The sequence below is a fragment of the Falco peregrinus genome, chromosome 1, assembly GCF_023634155.1.
Source record: "Falco peregrinus isolate bFalPer1 chromosome 1, bFalPer1.pri, whole genome shotgun sequence".
In the NCBI taxonomy this organism is placed as follows: domain Eukaryota; kingdom Metazoa; phylum Chordata; class Aves; order Falconiformes; family Falconidae; genus Falco; species Falco peregrinus.
The window spans coordinates 49,654,423-49,675,724 of NC_073721.1; the positions used below are offsets into that span (position 1 = coordinate 49,654,423).

Genomic DNA, 21,302 nt, shown 5'->3' on the forward strand with positions numbered 1-21,302 from the left:
CAGGCTGGAAGGACTACTCATAGCACTGCTGAAAATTATTCAGAGTGTATTTAAAAATGAATAAAGTAATGATAGCACTTTCATTAGGTCTGCAGTCACACCATGTAAGTGAATTTTTTTTTCCTATTAAAATTGTTGATTGAAGGCTGTTAGCTATTTATCAGCCCAAAATTACATTTCTTCTCTCCTAGGGGTTGCCTCTTAAAAATCACAACAACTGCCTAGTTAGTAACAAGAAAAGACTCCTAAAACTGCAGTTTCAGGTTGGGGGGGGAGGAATATAAGCATGAAACACAGATTGCACCTTCAAATCCCCAATGGCATCACGCTTCTTTGTTCTGCTAAGAAAAATTAACCTCAATCTCGGCTCAAGGTCCCCCGATTGATTATCATAGTCATTTAAATACTGTAATCTCATTTTCAGCATCAGGGAAAGGGAGCGAAAAGAAGAAAAAAAGAAAGAGGTGGGGAAGCGAGGGGGAGAGAAAGAGAAAACAGAATAAATTATCTGACAAAAGGAAAAAGGGCCTTTCTGCTTACGGAGCCTATTTCAGATCCTTCCACTTGATTGGAAAAGTTGATGAAGTTTAAATGAAGCAGAATTAGAGGCTCAGGCCACTGAGTATTGACAGGGGCCCATGGAAGAATGTGCAATTCAATAGGCCTGATTTCTGTGGAAAACAGGGGAAAGGCCTAAATGGTATAATCTTCAATCAAATCTAACATCGACACTGACAAGGCAGGGTAATGAGATAGGCCAGATCAGGCATGTTGGTTAAAGAAATTAATCCCTCTCGCTGCACCAAGAGTTCAGCTTTGATGCCTATTGTACAGACCCCCGTCCCAGCCTATCTAAATGCTAACTAACTGCGAGTGTGATCTGGGACTGTGCTTTTCATTGCTGGGGCTAATCTGATAACAATTTTAGCTCCCTGATTATGGCGGCAGAGGTAGCACAGCAGCCCTTCGCCATGGCACCACAGAGAGGGAGGAGAGGGGCAGAGCACTGCGATGGATGCGGCCGCGCCAGTGCAGGGAAACTTGTGTTTCGGCGTGTATTAGGGCTTTAACACACAGTAATACATGGTAATTAGTGTAGTTACAGTTGCCTCCTGACCAGCTGATTGGTATCTCCAGGGAACCACCGAAGGGGCTGGGCAGCAAGCAGGAGGGTGATGGAGAGAGCAAATGTAAAGGGAATTTGGGAAGTTGAAAAGCGTGCTGCAAACAAAGGGGCTCTTCTACCTGGGTGAGCAGCCTGAAGCTCGTGATTAAAACCATCTTTATTTTTTTCAGGCTAGTTTGCTCTTCACTAAGCAATACAAGGTTCACTGTGTTTGCTTTTCTGATTTTTCCCCCCCTCCCTGGCCTGGGATTTACACTATTATTTTTAATCAGATTTCACTTGTAGCAATTTTAGGCACAAAACCCTTGTTGGTTTGCTTAAAAAAAAGTAAAACTAGAGGTATTTCCCCTGATATTGAAGTTTTCTTAAAGGCTGTTGCTGGAAATCTAGTAATAGGATCCCGCTTTCATTTATCTATGTTACTTCAAATGAATGCAAGTAGACAAGTCAATGTAATTTATTTTATAAAGTACAAATGGTTAAAAAAGAAAATATACTCAGAAATGCAGGTTCTGTCTAATCTGTACGATGTGAGCAGCCAAGCAAGAACAAAACAATCCCTGCAAGATGACAAAGGCTTCTCAAATTCAATAATTAAGCATAAGAGCATCTCTAAGAATTTGCATGGAAAGCAATCTGCCCTTGGGGAAAGTGTGGCTAAAAACTCGCAAAAATGTGCAACTGAAAATGCTGGTCCCTGTGATTGCCCTGAACGTGCTTCATTTGCTCTGTATTCTGCTAGGCAGCACTCAAAAAGAGGGGAAATGATTGCAGCAAAGGTTTAAAAATGAAGAGTTTTCCACCTTTTCTTTGGGCAGCTGCCCACCAGTTGCATGCCCAATGCCCTCCTGTCCAGGACAGTCCTTTCTGAGCCTCTGCCCGCTTCTCTTCTGTGCTCAGGACGTTTTCTTGTGCCTCTTCCAGAGGAGGAGGGATTGTTGGTGGAGTGGGAAGCTGAGAATGGAGAGGAAATAGGGCAGAGATATTCCTGTGCTCTTGCAAGTTTTAGCTGGGTCTGGTGCTGCTCTCAGCCTGCTTGGTTCAGTGTCCCTGGAGAAGGGTTTGTAGGTAAGGGCGTGTGATTGGGATTTCAAATATTCCTGACTTTCTGCATGGTGTCTTCGATTTGAATTAGTCTGAAAATCATCTCTTGGCTTAATGTGGTTTGGGGCCAATGCCATAAACCAGAGTTGGCTCTCCCCCAAAGTTTCTTAAATCTTTCAGACAATAAAGCCTGAATTTTAGTTTCATCATAGAAATTTATAGCCTGCTGCAGCTTTGGATGCGCTATGAATGCATGGGTGAATGCACGGACCCATTTGTGACATTTTTTCCTTTTATTTTTTTAATGTATTCTGCCTACATTCTCTTGTCCTTTGGCTTAATTTCTGCTTTTACATCACCAACAACCGAGGCAAGAAGCTATACAGATGTTCCCTGCTATGACAATGTTGCTATTAGGGTCATAATGCAACAATTCGATCTAATGGTTATTATTATGCTGGCTGACTTCAATAATGCACTTTTAAATCAAAGGGCCTTTGAAGCTTTATTTCCATTGTATTAGACAAATAAACACAGAAGATTTTCACAAACATAAAAGGCATTCACCTTGTAATGTTTCTGGGCTTATTAGTCTCACCAATTTGCATTGTTTTGTTCACATAAAGGATCAAAATGCCCTTTCGCTTGCTTTTACAAACTGTGTGCCTATCTTGGGGGTGAGCAGCTATGAATGCCTGGTGCTGCTGGTGCTGTCCCTCTGCCCACTTAGGCAGTTTGTAGCCAAAGTCCTGTCTTTAACCAGGAGAAAAACCCACTACTTTCATTCACACCGAATGTTTACTTGCCTCTTGGAAATGCCTTATTTATTTCAGTGGTGTCTGTGCAAAATATGGGAGGGCACTAAAGCTCATAAGGAGTTTAATTTTTAGTGTACCAAATAATTCATTTAAAACCTTAAATGAGTTCATGCTGAGAAGAAAACCCTTAGAAGTCGGAGTATCGGAAAGACAAAGCTCAGAACCAAACCTAATGATTATTTGACTAACCAGCCCTTCATTAGTTTATTTCTCTAATGAATTATTGAGCTGTACTGTGTAGACATTTCCGAATACATTTTTAAAAGCACTACACTGGCCTTAGATTGCAAAAATATAATAGTGCTAGTGATAGAATAATAATAGTAATAAGCACACAAAATGCTGCATAAACACTAATTAATCCTCAGCGTCCCCAAGCAGCAAGCACAGAAGGCAGGATGCTCAGCACGTGTAGTGATTTGAGGTAAATAGTATAATTAACACCAAATAAAAGATGATCTTATTCCAAAATACGGCTCACAGTACTTGTGGCTACAGGGGTTATTCACCTCAGACAGACAAACTAAAATCTGGCCCCTGACCAAGTTTTCTGTAGATGCATTGATTTCAAACAGCTGAGAGCAGGTATTAGGAGAGGGAATGGAGTTATTTAAGTCAACAAAGCTAACACCTGAGGGAAGTTATCCAAATGCCTTGGAAGCTGCATCAGGGGGCTGTGATGCTGTCAGTGGAATTTGCCACACCTGGGGCTCTTGGTCAACATGGAAGCAGCTGTGAGATCTTGGCTGTGGCTGAACCCCCAGATCGCTCGAGGAGAGCAGAACGGGACCTGCGCTGTCTCTGTAAGCTTGAGGCATCGGTGCTCTGTGGAGAGGGAATGATTTTGCTCTCTGTTAGTCCCAGCTGTCACGCAGATGCTGCACCTGCAGTTTCTGGTAGCTCATACAGCCACTCTCTAAGCATCCAGTGATGGGTATGCTTTTTAAGGAAGGCTTTATTTTATCTCCTTTCCTTCCTGTGCAGGTTAGCAGTCCTTGCACAAAGGTGGAGCTGGATTACAAAGGTGAGTGGTGCCTCCTGGCTCTGCCCTATGAAAGGGCTTTGCAAGATGAGAGCATGGTTCTAGGTTCACTTTGCCTCCTCCCTATGCTGGTGCCAGAAGTGCTAAAGAAGATGAGTGGATTTGGAGAGAAGATTTAAAAAAAAAAAAAAAAAAGGGAAAGTGAGGTTAAAGGCTCCAAGGCTGAGCAGAACGCCCCGATGTAAAAGCCCTCTTACAGCCACAATGCAGGTCTGTTAATAAAAGCTTCAACTCCAGAGTGATGGAAAACCTGCCCTTTCAGTAATTACTGTTGCAAGACGTTTGTGATGCATGTAGTTTACAACTCAAAGTTGTAATATTCTTTTTCACACCCTGCATTTGTCTGTATTTGTCTCCTGCATAATCAGAGCTTTTATTTTTTCCCCCAAGGTGTGGCACAATTTGTTTGATAAAATGCCCCCACTTGCTTTTCTTTGCTGTCCTTCCTATGGATTATTCCAGAACCCAAAAAGAGTTTGCAATAACTCTCAGCAGTGCCTTGCTCTGTGACAAGTCAGACAGCTCAGAAATACTTCGTTATAAGGTTCAATAGGCAGGAAAGGAAAAAGAAAACGTGGTGAGTGATTTCTACTTTTACTTGGTACCCACATAGTGAGTGGAGTCCCACGGCTGCCCGGCTGGTGCCCTGCTGTCACCCACTGAGCTGTTCCCTCTGGGCATGGAGCAGGCTCCCGGGGAGCACAGGCTGAGCTTTCCCGTGTGTCCCCTTCCTACACTAAAAAGGGCAAAATCAGTTCCCTGGCCCAGCTAATCCTTCCTCTACTGACACTGCCGAAACCAAGGCTACCAGAGTGCCAATTCCTGTGTTTTTTAAGGGTTTTTTTGATCATATGTTCTTCTCTGGATATTGTAGCTGCTGAAATTTTGTTGCCTAAATCCTGTAGCTTTTGTTCAATCTTATTTGGAAGAAAGAAGAAAATCCAGCCCTCAGGGCTGCAGAGAAAAGCTTAGGAAAACGAACTGTAAAGGGCCTAGCATTCAGACCAATAAAAAGAGCCTAGCATCAGTTGTCATGTAAATAATGACGTTTTAAAACAAATATTGTGGCTTCAAGCAGTGCTGAAAACTTCTGTTTGTTAACTCCAGTTCTCCTGCAGTCTGGATGACTGGGATTAAGACCAGCCACCAGCCTTTCCCAGTCAGCAAAACACCATCACTGTCCTCTTCCTCCTCAGAATTGCCCGTTCTGAAAGAACTTTTTAATGTTGAGAGCTGTGGTTGGGGCTCTGAAGGTGAGTTGGGTGCCTCTCAGCTCCAAAGGCTTTTCCTGGAGGGCAGTTCCCCACTTTCTGCATGTCCCGTGGCTGCACTTTAACAGGTAAGAGGATGCTTTGGCACATGGGTCTGGCAGCTGGGATTTCCCATTGACCTTCATACACCAGGGATAAGTCCAACTCCAGCCTGGTGACACTTTGGCAGTGATATGTTGAATGTCATTATGGTATATTATCCAAAAGATGTTCATATATATGTAAGCAAACTGGTGTGGGCCACTTTTTCTGGAGTGCATGTCAGGCATGCTGGGGGTTAAGTGTGGTAAAGTGTTGTCTTCTGCCCAGAGCTGCCTTATTTTTGTAACACGGTAGTTTTCAGTAAGTTTGTGCTGAGAAAAGTGCTTGGCTAAGGCTTTCACTGGGAAAAACAAAGAAACCAGAAATGCTTTGCTCAGATTTTTACTGGCATCGGTAGATGAAATACTTTCCTCAGTTTTATGCTGCAAGCAAATATATATTGATAAACTAAATTAATTCCTTGATTAATTAAAACAATCCTACTTTCTACCAGAGAAAAATAGAGCATTCATCCCTAGAAATCTTTACACGAAAAGATGATGTTTTTAATCTGTGATAGCCAGCATGTGTGGACACATCCTGGTGGAAGGATGGAGCTGAGCAAAGCTGAGGCAGGAGGGTCAGCCAGAAACATAGACAGTTATGTACAGCAGTCTCCGTTTGGATATGTGATGCCTCATTTAGAAGATATGTGAGAGAGCTTGGAAAGAAAGTAGTGGATCCTGGTGTTAGATGCTGCAAAGTAGGAGGTCAGTCACTCTTGCACTAGGGTTTTGGGGACCGAGTGCTAGTTAGAGGAAGCAGGGACTCAGTGTCCTATCCATCTCTATTGGCCCTCAGGTTCTTGTGCATTTGCTGTCTGGTGAACCTTAATGACAGCTGTTGGAGCTGCACATTCCTCAGTGCCCTCCAACCGCTGCCAGAAGCACTCGTTCAAGCAGCCGTTGTCTCACAACCTTTTGTCCCTTTCTTTTAAACCATCTTTGTGGCCTTGGTTTTCAGGTAGCACGGCACAGCATAAAGGTTGGGACCTGCTGGCCATCCTCTTTGGCAGCTCTCTCCAGAATGTCTGGTCACCAAGGCTCTCCCAAGTGGGGAAGAGATCCCAGACTGTAGTTGGAAGCACGAAGTAGAGAGGGCTGATGCTGTGAGTATGCCACTACCGGTGTGTGTACCAGCAATCAGGACTGGTTATCCAGTAAACTGCCATCCCATCACCGGCAGCAAAGGACACCCTGGTAAATTCAGCATTCAGTGGGGCACGATGGAATGTGGGAAAGCAGTTGGAAGGGGGTTAGCAGTTTGCTGCAGAAGCTTTACAACATAACTTACCATCAGGGGAAATTGCTGCTGGTTCCAAGAGTAAAAGCATCCCTGTTAATAGCCCAGTTACTTCATTCTGAAAGACTGTATCAGGTGAATGCAGATCTCTTTACATCCCTACAGGCTGGCTCACTGTGAAGGACAGCCTCCTGCAAGGAAGCCCTGAGAGAACAGAATTTGCCCAGAATGCTAAAATTTAATGTTACTTTTTCTCAAAACTTGCTCAAACTCTAGTTTCATCTGGCCAGATAGCAGAAATCCAGATGGGGTCTTATTAAAACATCCCACGATTTATAACTGCTCAGAATTCCCACTGCCAGGATGCTCTACAACAGGCTGAGAAAAAAACTCGAGCCCTGAAGCTGGGGCTGAGCAAACTGCTGGACCCGAGGGGAGAAGACATCAACTGAGCTCCAGGGACAGACAGCGCTCGGCCAAATGCTCCTGTCCAAACAGGCAAAACTCCCACATAAATCAACATAATCTTAATGACTGCATATAATCTACCTGCAACGTATACACTACAGGCGAGGAGCTGCCCTTTGTAGGATTATCCCAGTGGTTTATTCCTAGACCCAAGATTTATGGCGTTGATGGGTGCTTTATGCCTATTTCCATTTAAGGAATGGAAATGCATTGTGAAAATAAGTAGGATCAACCCAACCCCTGCAATTATGTCTTAGCATACCTTAAATGCCATATAATTTCAGATTCTTCCGATTCATATTCATGCATCACCTAAAAATGTATTTACTAGCACACTTTTCTAAGAAAGGCAGAAACAGTTTGGAGGGATGAGGGAGATGCGGGGCTGCCTCCATCCCGAGGAGGTTTGCCCTACCTCCCACATCTGTCCGCAGCAGATCTTTCTGGGAGGTGAGGAAATCTCACCCCAGTTCCACTTCCAAGCAAAGATACCGTCAGTTCCTATCAAATTTACAGAAGTCAGAGAAAAAAAAGTAGGTAGTTTTGGATTGGAAAGAGTGAAGCTGCTTTTCAGTTATGATACAAAACATACTTTTTTCTTTCCTTCACCTTCCTAATATAACTTCCAATTACATTTTTAGAGTTTCATGAGAAAGAAAGAGAAGATGTTCAACGTTGCAAGACTGGGATTTCCTATGATATTCAAAATTTTATGGCTGGCTTCCCAGCGTGCCGCTGCCGGGGTGTGATCCCAAGGGAACTGCAGCAGAGGCTGGGATGTCACCGCTGCCTGCCGTGACTGTGACCATGCAGATGAGCAGAAGTGCTATTCTTGCGGAGAGTTTGGACACATTCAGAAAGACTGCACCAAAGTGAAATGCTATAGGTGTGGTGAAACTGGCCATGTAGCCATCAACTGCAGCAAGACCAGTGAAGTCAACTGCTATCGCTGCGGCGAGTCAGGGCACCTTGCACGAGAATGCACAATTGAAGCTACAGCCTAATTATTTTCCTTTGTCGCCCCTCCTTTTTCTGGTTTTTCTGACCCCGAGAGCCGGCGGGTCCCGGTGCCACCCCGGCGGCGTGTCCCTGCCCCGCACTGGGCTTGGGATGGGGATGAGGACGAAGCTATTCTGCGAGTGCCATCCAGGGGACGAGAGCTGTACTTCAGCTGCTGCTCCTGGGGGGCTCCAGGGAAAGAGAAAACGGCCTCGAGCTGTGCCAGGGGAGGTTTAGATGGGACGGCAGGAAAAATTTCTTCGCTGAAAGGGGTGTCAGGCGTTGGAACAGGCTGCCCAGGGAGCGGTGGGATCACTGTCCTGGGAAGTGCTTAAAAAAGAGGGAGATGTGGTGCTGGAGGACATATGGGTCGCAGTGGGCTCGGCAGTGCTGGGTTAACGGCTGGCCTCGATGGTTTAAAGGTCTTTTCCAACCGAAATGACGGTGGTTCTCTTTTGATCAGGAGGGGGCAACCGCAGTGTGATGCCTGGAGCTTTCCCAGGCCCACCCAGAGCTCAGCCTGCCCGTGGAATGGGAATGCGATGGGAACTGAGAAGTGTCAGGAGCTTGTGACGGGACCGCAACCCCCACAGCTGGTCAATCCCCCAGATTTAGGCGGTTAGAGTTTGTGTGTCCCCAGGCGCCCCTCACTGCAGGGTGGGGGTGCGGGGGCAGGGGGCGGCACGCCCGGTGACACCTCAGTCCCTGTCCCCGATCGCGGCCCAAACCAGGGGGCTGTTGCTTGACAAAGCACTGGAGCCTGGGAGGGCAAACCCACCCCACGGTGCTGCGGCCACCAGCCGGGGCTACCGGGCGTTTAAGGGGGCTGCACCGCGAACCTGCTTGAGAAGGAGCACAAGGAAACACGTTTTTCCCTCCTTGTCATATACATTAACAGGGGAAAACCCCTGTCTTCAACCGTTGTCACCCTCCGGGTGCTTTAACAGGGTTTTCCCGCTGTGTGCTGTGGTGGCCTGGGGCTGCCCGCGGGGACCGCGACTCCCCCCCCGCCCCGGGGTCCTGTTGGCCGGTACCGGCGCTGGGATGGCTGGGTGGCCGTGCCCGCTGGGCCGCAGGGAGGGACCGGGGACCGCGGGGGCTCACCTTGAGTATGCGCGGGTTGCACAACATGCTGTCTCGGGCCACCCCCAGCCGCTCGTTCTCGCTGCCCGGCTCCACCTCGGCCAGGGTCAGCGGCCGCCGCGGGGATGCCGCTCCGCCGCCCGCCATGTCGCCGCGCTGAGGGGAGCCGGGGCCACGGAGCTGCAGCTCCCACCCGTGAGCGCCGGGGTGGCGGTGCCCCGTCTCCTAGCAACCGCCGTCCCACGCCGTTGGTCCGTCGCTTTGATGGGTCCGGCTGGGGCCGCTTCCGCGGGGCGGTCGGAACGGAGAATCCGGGGCCGAGCGCGGAGGGACCGTCTTGTGGGGGGACCGTCCTGCAGGCGTACCGCCCTGCAGGGGCACCGCGCTGCGTGAGGACGCCGGGCGGTGTGGAGGTGAGGCGGGAGGCCGCCGCGGGCGGGAGCGTGGTCGCCGCGGGGTGGGAGGCCGCGTTGCCCCGGCTGGGGAGTGGGACAGGCTGGCGGGGAAGGCGTCGTCGTCCCTGCGGGGTCTGCGGTTTGCCGCCTCGGCCCACGCCGTTCCTACCGAGAGGCCTGTGGTTGCTCCAGGGGCCTCCCTCGCCTTCGGTAGTCCCGGAGTGGGGCGAAGGGTGATGGCGGGCCGGGCGGCGCGGGGGACGTGTGTCCGCAAGGGGGCCCTGGCCCGGGGCAGCGGCATGCGGCCTGGCTTTGTTCGCAGTTCGGCGCAGGGGCGGGCTGGGTGGCGCTGGGTGGTTTGGAGGGTGTGTGTCCCCCCAGAGCTGCGTGGCGCTGGGTGGCTTGGGGGGGTGATCCCCCATAGCTGGGTGGCGCTGGGTGGGTTGGTGTCTGTGTCCCCAGAATTGCACGATGGTGTCTGTGTCCCCAGAGGTGCATGATGGTATGTGGGTTGGTGTCCGTGTCTTCCCAAAGCTGTATGATGATGTGTGTGTCCCCTAGAGCTGCATGGTGGTGTGTGCGTTGGTGTCTGTGTCCCCCCAGAGCTCTGTGGTGGTGGTGGGGTTGGTGTGTGTTCCCCCCCCCGAGGTTTCAGGGCAGCTGCTTCCCAATGGAGGTAACGTCTGGTACCTGTCAGCGCTGGAAACTGCGTTGGGGATGTGAAATTCAACATCTTGTGTTTCAGGGATGACAGGATGTTGCTTTGTGAAGTGTTGTTTGTGTGCTGGCTGTAGAAAACGTGCTCAAAAATGCTTCCTGTGTGCTCTGTTTAACTGGAGTTTTCAACAACAGGTTTGCTTTGGTTATAGAGTCCATTGGAGCTGGTAGGTCTTGGCTAGGCTTGGGCCTGTTTGAACATGGGCAAAGCTCATTAGAAGCTTCTAATTAGAGAATTTTGTTTTAGTGCTGGTTAGTCTGATATTTCTTTATCGTTTTTAGTCTGTTGCTATCTCAGTGATGAAAGCAGAGTTGAATATAGCAGTCTGTCATTCCTTGGTTATTTAAAACAACTTAAAGCTAATAAACTGTACCCTTTGTTCTTACAGGAAAGCAATTTTAAGGCTGAATACAACTGTGATGCACATTGTTTGATGAAGGCGGCATTGCTTTTTTGTAGTCACTTTGCAGAATTAGTTGGATTGCGAAGTAAGTATCCACATCGTATGTTCCTAAGATCATACTGAGTAGTTCTGCAGTATTTTAATGTTTTAGGTGGGGAGCTGTTTTTGGGGAGTGGGAGTTGGTGTTTTTATTTTTACTGTGTAATGGTACATAAATTATAGCACTTGAGTAAAACTCATCTTTTATTTAAGGTAAGGAAAAGTATGACAGGAAAAGAAAGTGTGAACGATTTTCAAGTTCAGGATTTTCTCAGGAAGAAGAAAAAGAAGAAGAGAAAACACAAAGAATACAATGAGGCATGTGAAAGTGATGGAAAAGAAGATACACAAAATGCAGAGTTTAGTCATGCTTCTCCAGTGCTGTTTGAAGATGAAGCAGCACAGAACGATGAAGGCCGTAAAAAGAAGAAGAAAAAAAAGACCACGGAGGAGAAGCAAGAGTCTTTGTTAGATAATTCTTGTGTAGAACTGGAAGATGAAATTAGTAACGAAATGGCAGCACAGAACGATGAAGGCCGTAAAAAGAAGAAGAAAAAAAAGACCACGGAGGAGAAGCAAGAGTCTTTGTTAGATAATTCTTGTGTAGAACTGGAAGATGAAATTAGTAACGAAATGGCAGCACAGAACGATGAAGGCCGTAAAAAGAAGAAGAAAAAAAAGACCACGGAGGAGAAGCAAGAGTCTTTGTTAGATAATTCTGGTGTAGAACTGGAAGATGAAATTAGTAACGAAATGGCAGCACAGAACGGTGAAGGCCGTAAAAAGAAGAAGAAAAAAAAGACCACGGAGGAGAAGCAAGAGTCTTTGTTAGATAATTCTGGTGTAGAACTGGAAGATGAAATTAGTAACGAAATGGCAGCACAGAACGATGAAGGCCGTAAAAAGAAGAAGAAAAAAAAGACCACGGAGGAGAAGCAAGAGTCTTTGTTAGATAATTCTGGTGTAGAACTGGAAGATGAAATTAGTAACGAAATGGCAGCACAGAACGATGAAGGCCGTAAAAAGAAGAAGAAAAAAAAGACCACGGAGGAGAAGCAAGAGTCTTTGTTAGATAATTCTGGTGTAGAACTGGAAGATGAAATTAGTAACGAAATGGCAGCACAGAACGATGAAGGCCGTAAAAAGAAGAAGAAAAAAAAGACCACGGAGGAGAAGCAAGAGTCTTTGTTAGATAATTCTTGTGTAGAACTGGAAGATGAAATTAGTAACGAAATGGCAGCACAGAACGGTGAAGGCCGTAAAAAGAAGAAGAAAAAAAAGACCACGGAGGAGAAGCAAGAGTCTTTGTTAGATAATTCTGGTGTAGAACTGGAAGATGAAATTAGTAACGAAATGGCAGCACAGAACGATGAAGGCCGTAAAAAGAAGAAGAAAAAAAAGACCACGGAGGAGAAGCAAGAGTCTTTGTTAGATAATTCTGGTGTAGAACTGGAAGATGAAATTAGTAACGAAATGGCAGCACAGAACGGTGAAGGCCGTAAAAAGAAGAAGAAAAAAAAGACCACGGAGGAGAAGCAAGAGTCTTTGTTAGATAATTCTGGTGTAGAACTGGAAGATGAAATTAGTAACGAAATGGCAGCACAGAACGATGAAGGCCGTAAAAAGAAGAAGAAAAAAAAGACCACGGAGGAGAAGCAAGAGTCTTTGTTAGATAATTCTGGTGTAGAACTGGAAGATGAAATTAGTAACGAAATGGCAGCACAGAACGATGAAGGCCGTAAAAAGAAGAAGAAAAAAAAGACCACGGAGGAGAAGCAAGAGTCTTTGTTAGATAATTCTGGTGTAGAACTGGAACATGAAGTTAGTAACGAAATGGCAGTGGATGCTTCCCAAAAGAAAAAGAAGCAAAAGAAGCGGAAGCATAATGATAGTATAGATGAGCAAAGCAGTGTAGCCTGTGTCACAGTAGATCAGCACACCACTGAAAGTTGTCAGGAGGTCAGTGCTGATGGTGTTCTAAATAAACAATTTGTTAAGAAGAAAAGAAAAGAAAAATTGCCTGAAGAGGATGAGGTCCATGAGCTGCCTACCTCAGAAACACATGATAAAAATGACAATGAAAGACCAAAAAAGAAGAAGAAGGAAAGACGCAGTAGTACCCAAAATATGGAGGAAGACGTAGATGTTGCTGTTGATGAGTCACTGTTGTCACCTCCAGAGCAAAAGAGGCAAAGGAAAGACACAGTGTTGCCATTACCAGTGGAAGAGGGTGATGTGGCAACACCCCAACAACAGCATGAAGGTGGTGACTGTGATGCTTCTCCTGCCATGAGTGAAGATTCTGCAAATGTAGCTGCTGAGTTTTCGAAGCCGACCAAAGCAGCGGATCAGTCGCCTCAAAAAACTCCAGCCCATGCTAGAAAACGAAAAAAAAGTATCACTTCTGTCACAGAAAAAAGCTGTTCAGAATCTGACGTACTGTAAGTTTAACTTTTGTTTGTGCGTTTTGCATGCCCACCAACACCCCCCATCCCCCCACCCCCATGTTTCTATCAGATTATTTGGGTCCCAGATTTTTCTTCAGTCTGTTTTGTATGCATTTTTAAAAACAACTTCAAAAAGCTTTACAGTATGTTGAGCTGTTATAGAGACCTATTTTAAGAGTTTAGTTATCTTGTGAAGATACAGTGAAAATTTGTAGGAGTACAATACCATCGCCTTCAGCATAGAATATTTTCTCCTATTTAAAAACTATAGGTCCAGAGATAATTTTTGTGCAAGCAACTCATATTAGTAAAAATAAAAGGGTGGTGGAGAAAGGGATTTTATTTTTTTAATTTGGTATTTATAGTAAACATATGCATTTTTACCAAGCAACTAGTAAAGTCAGCTAAAGACTTCAATGTTCTGTGCAGATAAATGCTAATGCAGGTGGCTCTTGATGCTTTTACAGTGTCTAGAACCCACAAAAAGAGCACTAGTAAGAGACAGATGGGAAAATTCTGTGTTGCCAGTGGTAGCAAGAGACACTGTTTCTTTGGTATGTCCATGTGTGAGAGTTTTGCGGGAAAGGTGTGGAATTTCAAAACTTCAGCAAGCTCTTTCAATATTTTAAGTATAGAAGTTTTATAATAAATTACATTGATGTTAAAGGATTGGAAATACAAGGGGGTGGATGTGTGAAGTATTCTTTGTTCTTTAATTAATGAACATGTTGATTCTTTTAATGGTAGAGAAACTAACAATCTTTGTTTTGGATGTATTTTATTTTATGCTTCTTAAAAATTTTTTTTAAGTATCAGGACACCAGAACCCTTGGCATCAAATAGAAAGAAGGGCAAGAATAGTTCCTTAACTGAAAGGTTAGCCCCTGTGGAGGGTAATCTGGATGATGAAGAGTGTCTGGGTGATGAAGAGGACCTGGAATCTAGCACATATTCAATTGTGGATTTGGATACTGCAAAACGAGAACTGGAAGAGTTTATTCCTCATGTGAGGAATATATCAGACAGTTCAATCAGAAAGGCTGGAAGAGACCTAGTGAGGTTTAAAGAGTTTAAAAAACAAGGTGAGCTCTCTAAAATACTGTTGCAGTGAGGAAGGGCTATGCAGCTGTGCTAATAGAGGGTAAATAATTAGGTTTTGTATTGTGTCTGTCACATCCATGGAGTCTGGTTCCCTTCATTCCGATGGAGGTACTTTCTGTTTCTGTGCTTCACAACATCTCAGCTCTTGGTTTGTCTCTTTCAGTTTTCTTTTTTTAACTTCTGAATTTGTTCCTCTTTCATTATGTGTTTGCTAGAACCTGAAATGTAATGTACAAGAGATGGTACTTGAAGTTTGTTATTCAATTTCCACTCCCCCCATCCCCCCTGCCCCCCCCCCCCAAAAAAAAAAAAAAAAAAAAATCTGTACATTTTAGGTATTGCTGTCAAGTTTGGCAGATTTTCACAGAAGGAAAATGATCAAGTCCGGAAAAATGTTGAACAGTTCTTGGCGATTACTGGAATAGACAGTGCTGAAAAACTCCTGTTTACCTCAAGATATCCAGAAGATAAAGAAACTATTAGTCGTCTAAAAGCAGAACATCTGTTTTGTGAAAAAATTTGTAAGTATTTAAGTTCCTTCTTGGATGTCTGAATGTTACATTCCACAGCCTGGTGATATCGTGATGTATTTTTTAAACTTAATTTTTTATTGAAAAGCACTAATGTTGCTAAATTTGGCAAAAGAGGGGTATGCTGCTGAGATTATGTAGTTGATAATCTGTACAGTATACTGTTCTTACTTTTTTTTTTCTTGGGTATGAAGAGCTAGAGATTAAAATACCCTTATGACCAGCAGCACTTACAGAATTTCAAACTTGCATTTGGGCTTTATGGCTTAAGGTGCATTATTTGCTAGGCTATAAGTAAGCATAATGAGTTATTAATGGGAGATGTGATTATGTCCTGTCTGAAATTGTCAGCTGCCCTTAGTGCACGTAATTAGGTGGCAGGTTTAGGACTGAGTAATGAAAGAAACTGAAAGAATTTAGGTCATTAGCCAATGTAGTTAGTTTTTCAAGACTTGAGGAAAACAAACTTCTTGCAGTCAAGATTCTGTTTGCAGGAGGATCATATCTTCTCTTCCTCCACTCATTTTGTTGGGCTGCTCTTGGCTGGAAAACATTTGTATTTCATATGGCAAACATGCTCATTTTGTTACATCTCTGATGAATCTACTCGGTGCACTTTCTCAGAGGCTTGCCGTTCTGTGTTTGTTCTGTATCATTAGCATAGCAAGACAGTAGATGACAACCTGTGTTGGATTTGGATACTAGCATTTATTTAAGGATCAACAAGGCTGCAGATCTGTTCCTCCTTGATTATTTCATGTACACAATCATTCCCCCTGCATCATCACATTTGCCTGATGTTGACTTCCCTTCCAATTGGGGAGATTGCTCCTGGTCTGGAAAAATTGGGCAGAAAGTCATGTCGGTGTTATACAAGTTGCTTGCAGTTACCTATCCTGGGCATTGCTGACCATGATTGTTACGTGTTCCCAGGTATTGGTCTCTGTGGATCTTCCCCCATTTCAAGGATCTTCCCTTCATCCAAGAACTTCACTTGTGTGAAGTGAAGAACACTGTACACAAACCCCCAATCCCTGCTTTTCCCAGTCAAGACAGTCTATATGCAGAAGTACAATATCTTACCAGCCTCCTGGCTGGTGGCTGTCTCACGTCGCTCTATTAATGGGAGTATTCAGTATGTTAGTTAAATTTTAATTACATCTGGATCAAATGTACAGCAGGTCCATACAATTTATAGCTAGTGAGTAGCAGGTTTGTGCTTGAGAGTTCAAAAGTTCTTTTTTCAGTATTTACCTGCAGCTATGCAGATGCATACACAATTATTTACTGGCTGTCATCATTCACAATCTTACACAGTCATAACAGTTACACCTTTGAAACTCCTCAAGAGATTCTGTACAGGCTATTTCCCATGCAGTTACTGAAGTGTTGTAGGGTACATTCTCTTCAACAGAGAGAATCTATCATTGACAGCATGATCATGAAAATTTATATTGTTGGTGTTTGGTTTTGTTTTGGCTTTTTTTTTTTTTAAGTGGCCTCACCAGTATGAGAAATGTTTCTTAAAAATAAATCATTTCCCTTCTAGCTGAGGGCATACCACGGCCATGGAGGCTAATATATTATCGAGCAAGGAAGATGTTTGACCCAAATAATTATAAAGGGAGGTAAGCGAGTAATTTGAAAGAGTTATGGGTGCTAATATCAGTCTCTGATATTTATTTGTACATTAAAAATGGGTATAAATGAAGATTCTCTCTCCCATTTGTGCCAGTTACTGACTTAATTGACAGTTCATTTTTCTGACTAACCCTTATCAATTACACTGTTCTGAAGCATGACTTGAACTGGTAGTGATGAATGATATTGAAACGTACATAAAGATGACAGCTCTTTTAAGATACTGGAATGGTGTGAATTTACAGTTGAAGCTGTGCCCATTTCCTCAACTAGGTATACTGAGGAGGAAAAAGAAAAATTAAAGAAGTATCATGCTATGCATGGCAATGATTGGAAGAAGATTTCTGAGATGATGTCCCGTTCTAACCTCTCAGTTGCTATGAAATACTCTGAAATCAAGTCGGGTATGTAATTTTAAGGAAAACAATTTGTTCTGTGTATTGCAGTTTGAGAAGTTAATTTAATTGTGTTGTATATGCCCTAAACTTTAGGAAAAAAACCTAGAGTGGATTTTTTTTTTTTGATTCATTTGCGGTGGTTCTTTTTTTCCAAACCACTGATTGCATTTTCATACTGAAGGGATAAGAACAGTCTTTGATAGCAAAGGGAAAAGAAGTGGAACAAATGCAACTTTTTAAGTTGAACAGACATCTGAACAGATGCTTTAAGAGGGAGTATGGGAGGAATTTGACAGCCAGGTTTTAAAAGACAGAAACTAGGAATCAGTGCTATTTTCTAGTGATTAGACTGAAATCTTTCAAATCTGGTATGCAGAAGAGTTTTTAGGAAGTGTGTTTAAGAAGCTGGTCCTTTAAATAAGAATAGTGCAAAATGAAATGTTTGCTCTTTTGCCTTTTTTCCACCTAATAATTTATAGTAAATTATGCCTTAACCTTATTGTTCAATTTCAGATATTAATTATGGTCCTTGGTCAAAGGAAGAGATCCAAAAGTTAATGCATGCAGTGAAGGAAGTGATTAGGAAAAGAGCAGAAATGGAAGATGCAGATTCAGTTTCCTCATTGAAAAAGTCAAACAGAGAGCTCTCGATTGCCCGTGAGAAACTGCACCAAAAATTACCATGGACTGAGATTGAAGCTAAGGTGGGAACTCGATATTGGAGACAATGTAAACAGAAATGGTAAGGTTTTATACTCAGCTGAGGTAGTAAAATGTATTCTGGGAGTATACATTCTGCAAAACTGTTTGTACTATGTTGCGTGTTTGGCAAGGTAGGTGATGGGTTGTAGGCTATGGAAGAGGTGTTGTGGATGTGTCTGAGACAAATAACACTTGGCTAGCTGGGTTTTCTTCTTGCTGTGATAGTGAAGCCTGATTTCTGTTTCTTTGTGGCAGCAGTAGCATCTTGGAGACACTTCCTTTTGATGCTTGGAATTTCTTGAAATGATAGAAATATTTTTTTACATGTTTTCAAAGGTCTACAATTTTAATGAACAAGATGACCAAAGGGCAGCAGTTGTATAGGGGGACCAAAGGATTACAGGCCAGGATCAATCTCATTAAAAGGTATAAAATGTTTTTGTGTCTTACTGTTCTGAGTTGTGTTTATAGAAGCTCGCAGGGTGAGAACGGCATGCCTATGGTTTCAGAAAGGTTTTGCAACCACTCTTTGGACAAAATGTCCTGTGATTTCTGAATGGAAAAGCTGTGAGCGTTATTGAATTACTTCTAAATTCTGCCTACAAACTGCTTCTGTATTACATTTGCAGGTTGCATGAAATGAAAGTGGAGGATTCTAATGAAGTAAACTGGGAAGAACTTGGCAATGCTATTGGGTAAACCTTTTTTTCCTCTTTTTATGAATACAAAGGATAGTTGAAGCAGACAGCGTTAAAAATTCCACAAAGGAATCAAAGTTCCTAGACCTCTGCAGCTATAGAAAATTGTTATTTAGTCTGGTAACGTGCAGTTATATATCCTTACATAGTATGCAAGGTACTGAGCCATAAACCAGTAAGCTCTGAAACTTGCTTTTAACCACTTCAGGCAACCCATGCTGTATTTCCAGTGCATGCTGCGTACTACAACTGTGTTATGTAGTCTGTGCTAAAGTCTTTCGTCACAGACTTCCCAGGGTTTTAATCAACATACAGGAAAAAGGGATAATTACAGGAACGTGTAATACAATATAATAGTCGTCTTCCAAACAAAGCAAGTGTTGAATATGAAATTACCAACACTGTGAATGCTATACTTCTTCTAAAGCGCTTTTTTCTTTTTCCACATACTTTGTTTCATTTCCTATTTCTTTTTGCTAAACATACAATATGTATGATGGTATGGTTTAGGTTCTTACCTTCAAGGGGAATTGCTGTCTTGAAAAACTGCTTTAATTAGAATTTGAATTCAGTTCTTTCTACCTGAAGCTAAGATATTGTTTGACTGGCATCATTCTCATGAATGGATAACTCGGTAACAACTAAACTTTGTAATAGTTCCTTGCACCACTAATTCTTTGAACTCTTCTCTTTTCAGAGATGTCCCTAGATCCTATGTTCAAGCAAAATTTTACAAGCTAAAAGTCTCCAGTGTCCCCCTCTGGCAAAAAAAGACTTTTTCTGGTCAGTATTCCAGTTGTTTGTATACGTATCTTAAGGTTTTTGCTTGAATCTGAGAGGATATGTATTCTAGTTCAATTCTTTCTTAGTTACTTTCTCCTAAGTAAATTGGCTAAAATCACAGGTCATTTACTTATTTTATTAAATGCTTTTTTTTTTTTTTTAAATAGCAGTATACTTTCAATGTCATCTTCGTGCAGTGCTTATGAACCTCTTCTTTAATACCTGGGCTTTAAAAGTTTTATGGCTATGCTTTTTTTTAGTTTCTCTGCATGTAAGTATATGATCTACCCTGCAGTTACTGTGATTACTACAGAAATAGTGACATTTTTTGCATTTAACACTGACAAAATAATTACTGTCTGTGAGATCCTGTTGCCCTTAGGCATCCAGTTCCCTTACAGATCTAATTAAGACTGCTTTTTTATCTTTTTTTTTTTCCCCCAAAGAAATTATTGATTATCTTTATAAAGAGAAGCTTCCAGAACTTGAAGAAAAGTTAGCAAAAAAGAATGGGAAACATGATATTTCTGAGAATTCAGCACCCAGGAAACTGGAGAAGTTTTTCCGTCTTAGTGACATTTTTGACTCCAGTGAAGAGTGTGAGTAATCGACTGCCTTAAAAGCAATTCCTGCTCTGCGTATTTAACTGCAAAATGGATCTGTTCGAAGGTGGGCATGGATCAACAACTGCAGGTACACAGGCTGTCTAATAATAGAAAAAGTAAAGCTAACGGGTGTATGATTTTCTTGTTTCATAATGACGACTGAGGTAAATACAGGTTTTGTGCCACCTTTTATTACTTTAATGTCGCTCTGGTTTTAGAAGTCTTTATTTAAGCATCCAAGTTGCTTTCTGTATGTCTTAAAAATAACGTTTTTCCCACTGCTTTGTTTTCTGTGGAGTTGAAAGCTGCTGTTTACCCTTTGTGCATGAACTTGGTTTTCAGAACTTGAGTGAAATTTAAATAATTTTAAAAATCCATGGAATTGGGAAAATAATTTCAATTTGCTTTTGAATCTCTGTAATAAACAAATCTTAAGACATCTGTGTTGATGGAAACAGCACAACTTTTGTTTTTTTAACAAGTATTTTGTTCTTAAAGGCAACTGCTTTTTAGTTTTGATAGACTTACACTTTTATCAGCCTTCAAGAGAAGAGGGCTTTTTTGTCCATTACTGTTCATAAATTGTAATGTCATTTCATGCTAGCCAGAACAATGCATTTAAAATGTTTTTGTTAATATTTGGAATACAGAGAGAAAATAAACTGTGTGTGTATGTGTATATATACACACACACACATATATTTTTATTGTGCTAAGGAGAATTTTTATATTTAAGAAAACTGAGGGATAAGATGGAGGTTTTTACGCCTGTCTTTGTATGATATTTTTTAGCTATCTGCCTAGAGTGATTATTTGTAAACTGACTGAGGAATGTAAAAAACCAAAAAAATTCTACTGTGCGTGTAAAGTATTTGTATGGCCTGTTTCTATTTTGTATATGCCATATTAGAAAGTAATGTGAGAAGACTTGTTCTCGGGCATACTACTTTTTGATGGCCATTTTGATAAGTAAGAATTTTCTTCTTTAATTTAAGAATTGACATTGAAAATGCATAACTTTCAATGGCTTGAAATAAAGGCCTTGCTGGAGGTTCCTCTGGACTGTGACTTACAGCAAAGAATGATAAATGAGAACTTTCCATATTTAACTGTGTCTGGCTTTAGTCTCTCTGAAAATAGAAAACAGTGGGGTTGTGAGACAGCAGAACACCCCATGAGATAAGCCACCGGTTTCAGGGTAAGTTTTCCAGCAGAGAGATGAAATGGGGCAGGGGAAGAAAACATATACCAAGTCCCTTGCGCTTATGGTCTTGGACTTGCTTCTGTTGCCATACAGGTTTGAAGGATAAAAGCTGAAGAACCTGGATTTTTTGAATCTGAGCTGTTGTGTTTTTCATGTTTTCTTCCTGGAAGATGAATTTTCTGCAGGTTAGAGCACAAATGATTGTGTGGTTGTAGAGTTTGTAGAGTAGATCTCACAGAAATAAACTTTTATCTTCACAATGAGATTTATCCTTTGCTTTAAAGGGAAACTGTTGTGTATGAGTGGAATGCACCTCACTCAAAAGAGAGGAGTAATAATATGTTTTATCCAGGTAAAATAATAATTGGATATAGTTCAGTAAATTCGATGGAGTTTAACAAAGTTTAATAGTGGTTTACCAAGGTTCGGTAAGCTTGATGGCCAGGTTTGCCTTATAATTTTTG

At 42.6% G+C, this 21,302-nt stretch overlaps 2 protein-coding genes across 3 annotated transcripts in view; one reads left to right on the forward strand and one right to left on the reverse strand.

Annotated features, from left to right (window-relative positions):
• CFAP77 (cilia and flagella associated protein 77) overlaps nucleotides 1-9,389 on the reverse strand; it is a 61,749-nt gene extending 52,360 nt beyond the window's left edge. Inside the window, exon 1 of the mRNA XM_027778042.2 lies at nucleotides 9,196-9,389. Within this exon, the coding sequence (XP_027633843.2) occupies nucleotides 9,196-9,321 (126 nt within the window). The 5' untranslated portion in view covers nucleotides 9,322-9,389. The remainder of the gene's footprint in view (nucleotides 1-9,195) is intronic.
• A 114-nt stretch (nucleotides 9,390-9,503) lies between these two features.
• Nucleotides 9,504-20,689, forward strand: TTF1 (transcription termination factor 1). Of its 2 annotated transcripts, none has more exons than XM_055817082.1 (12): nucleotides 9,504-9,587; nucleotides 10,676-10,775; nucleotides 10,943-13,170; nucleotides 13,987-14,258; nucleotides 14,613-14,798; nucleotides 16,357-16,435; nucleotides 16,722-16,852; nucleotides 17,360-17,588; nucleotides 17,885-17,974; nucleotides 18,178-18,243; nucleotides 18,944-19,029; nucleotides 19,476-20,689. In XM_055817082.1, exons 3-12 carry the CDS (start codon nucleotides 10,955-10,957, stop codon nucleotides 19,634-19,636), a joined length of 3,516 nt encoding a protein of 1,171 aa, XP_055673057.1. In that variant the 5' UTR covers nucleotides 9,504-9,587; nucleotides 10,676-10,775; nucleotides 10,943-10,954; the 3' UTR covers nucleotides 19,637-20,689. The 2 variants fall into 2 exon arrangements, with proteins under 2 accessions (XP_055673057.1, XP_055673063.1); XM_055817088.1 differs by having other exon boundaries at nucleotides 11,005-13,170.
• The last annotated feature ends 613 nt before the right edge of the window (nucleotides 20,690-21,302 follow it).

Coding starts and splice junctions, on each gene's coding strand:
- TTF1 (XM_055817082.1), top strand. CDS start 10,955: ATGACAGGAAAAGAAAGTGTGAACGATTTTCAAGTTCAGGATTTTCTC. Junction 14,259..14,612: donor TAAAGAGTTTAAAAAACAAG/GTGAGCTCTCTA, acceptor TGTACATTTTAG/GTATTGCTGTCAAGTTTGGC. Junction 19,030..19,475: donor GCAAAAAAAGACTTTTTCTG/GTCAGTATTCCA, acceptor TTTCCCCCAAAG/AAATTATTGATTATCTTTAT.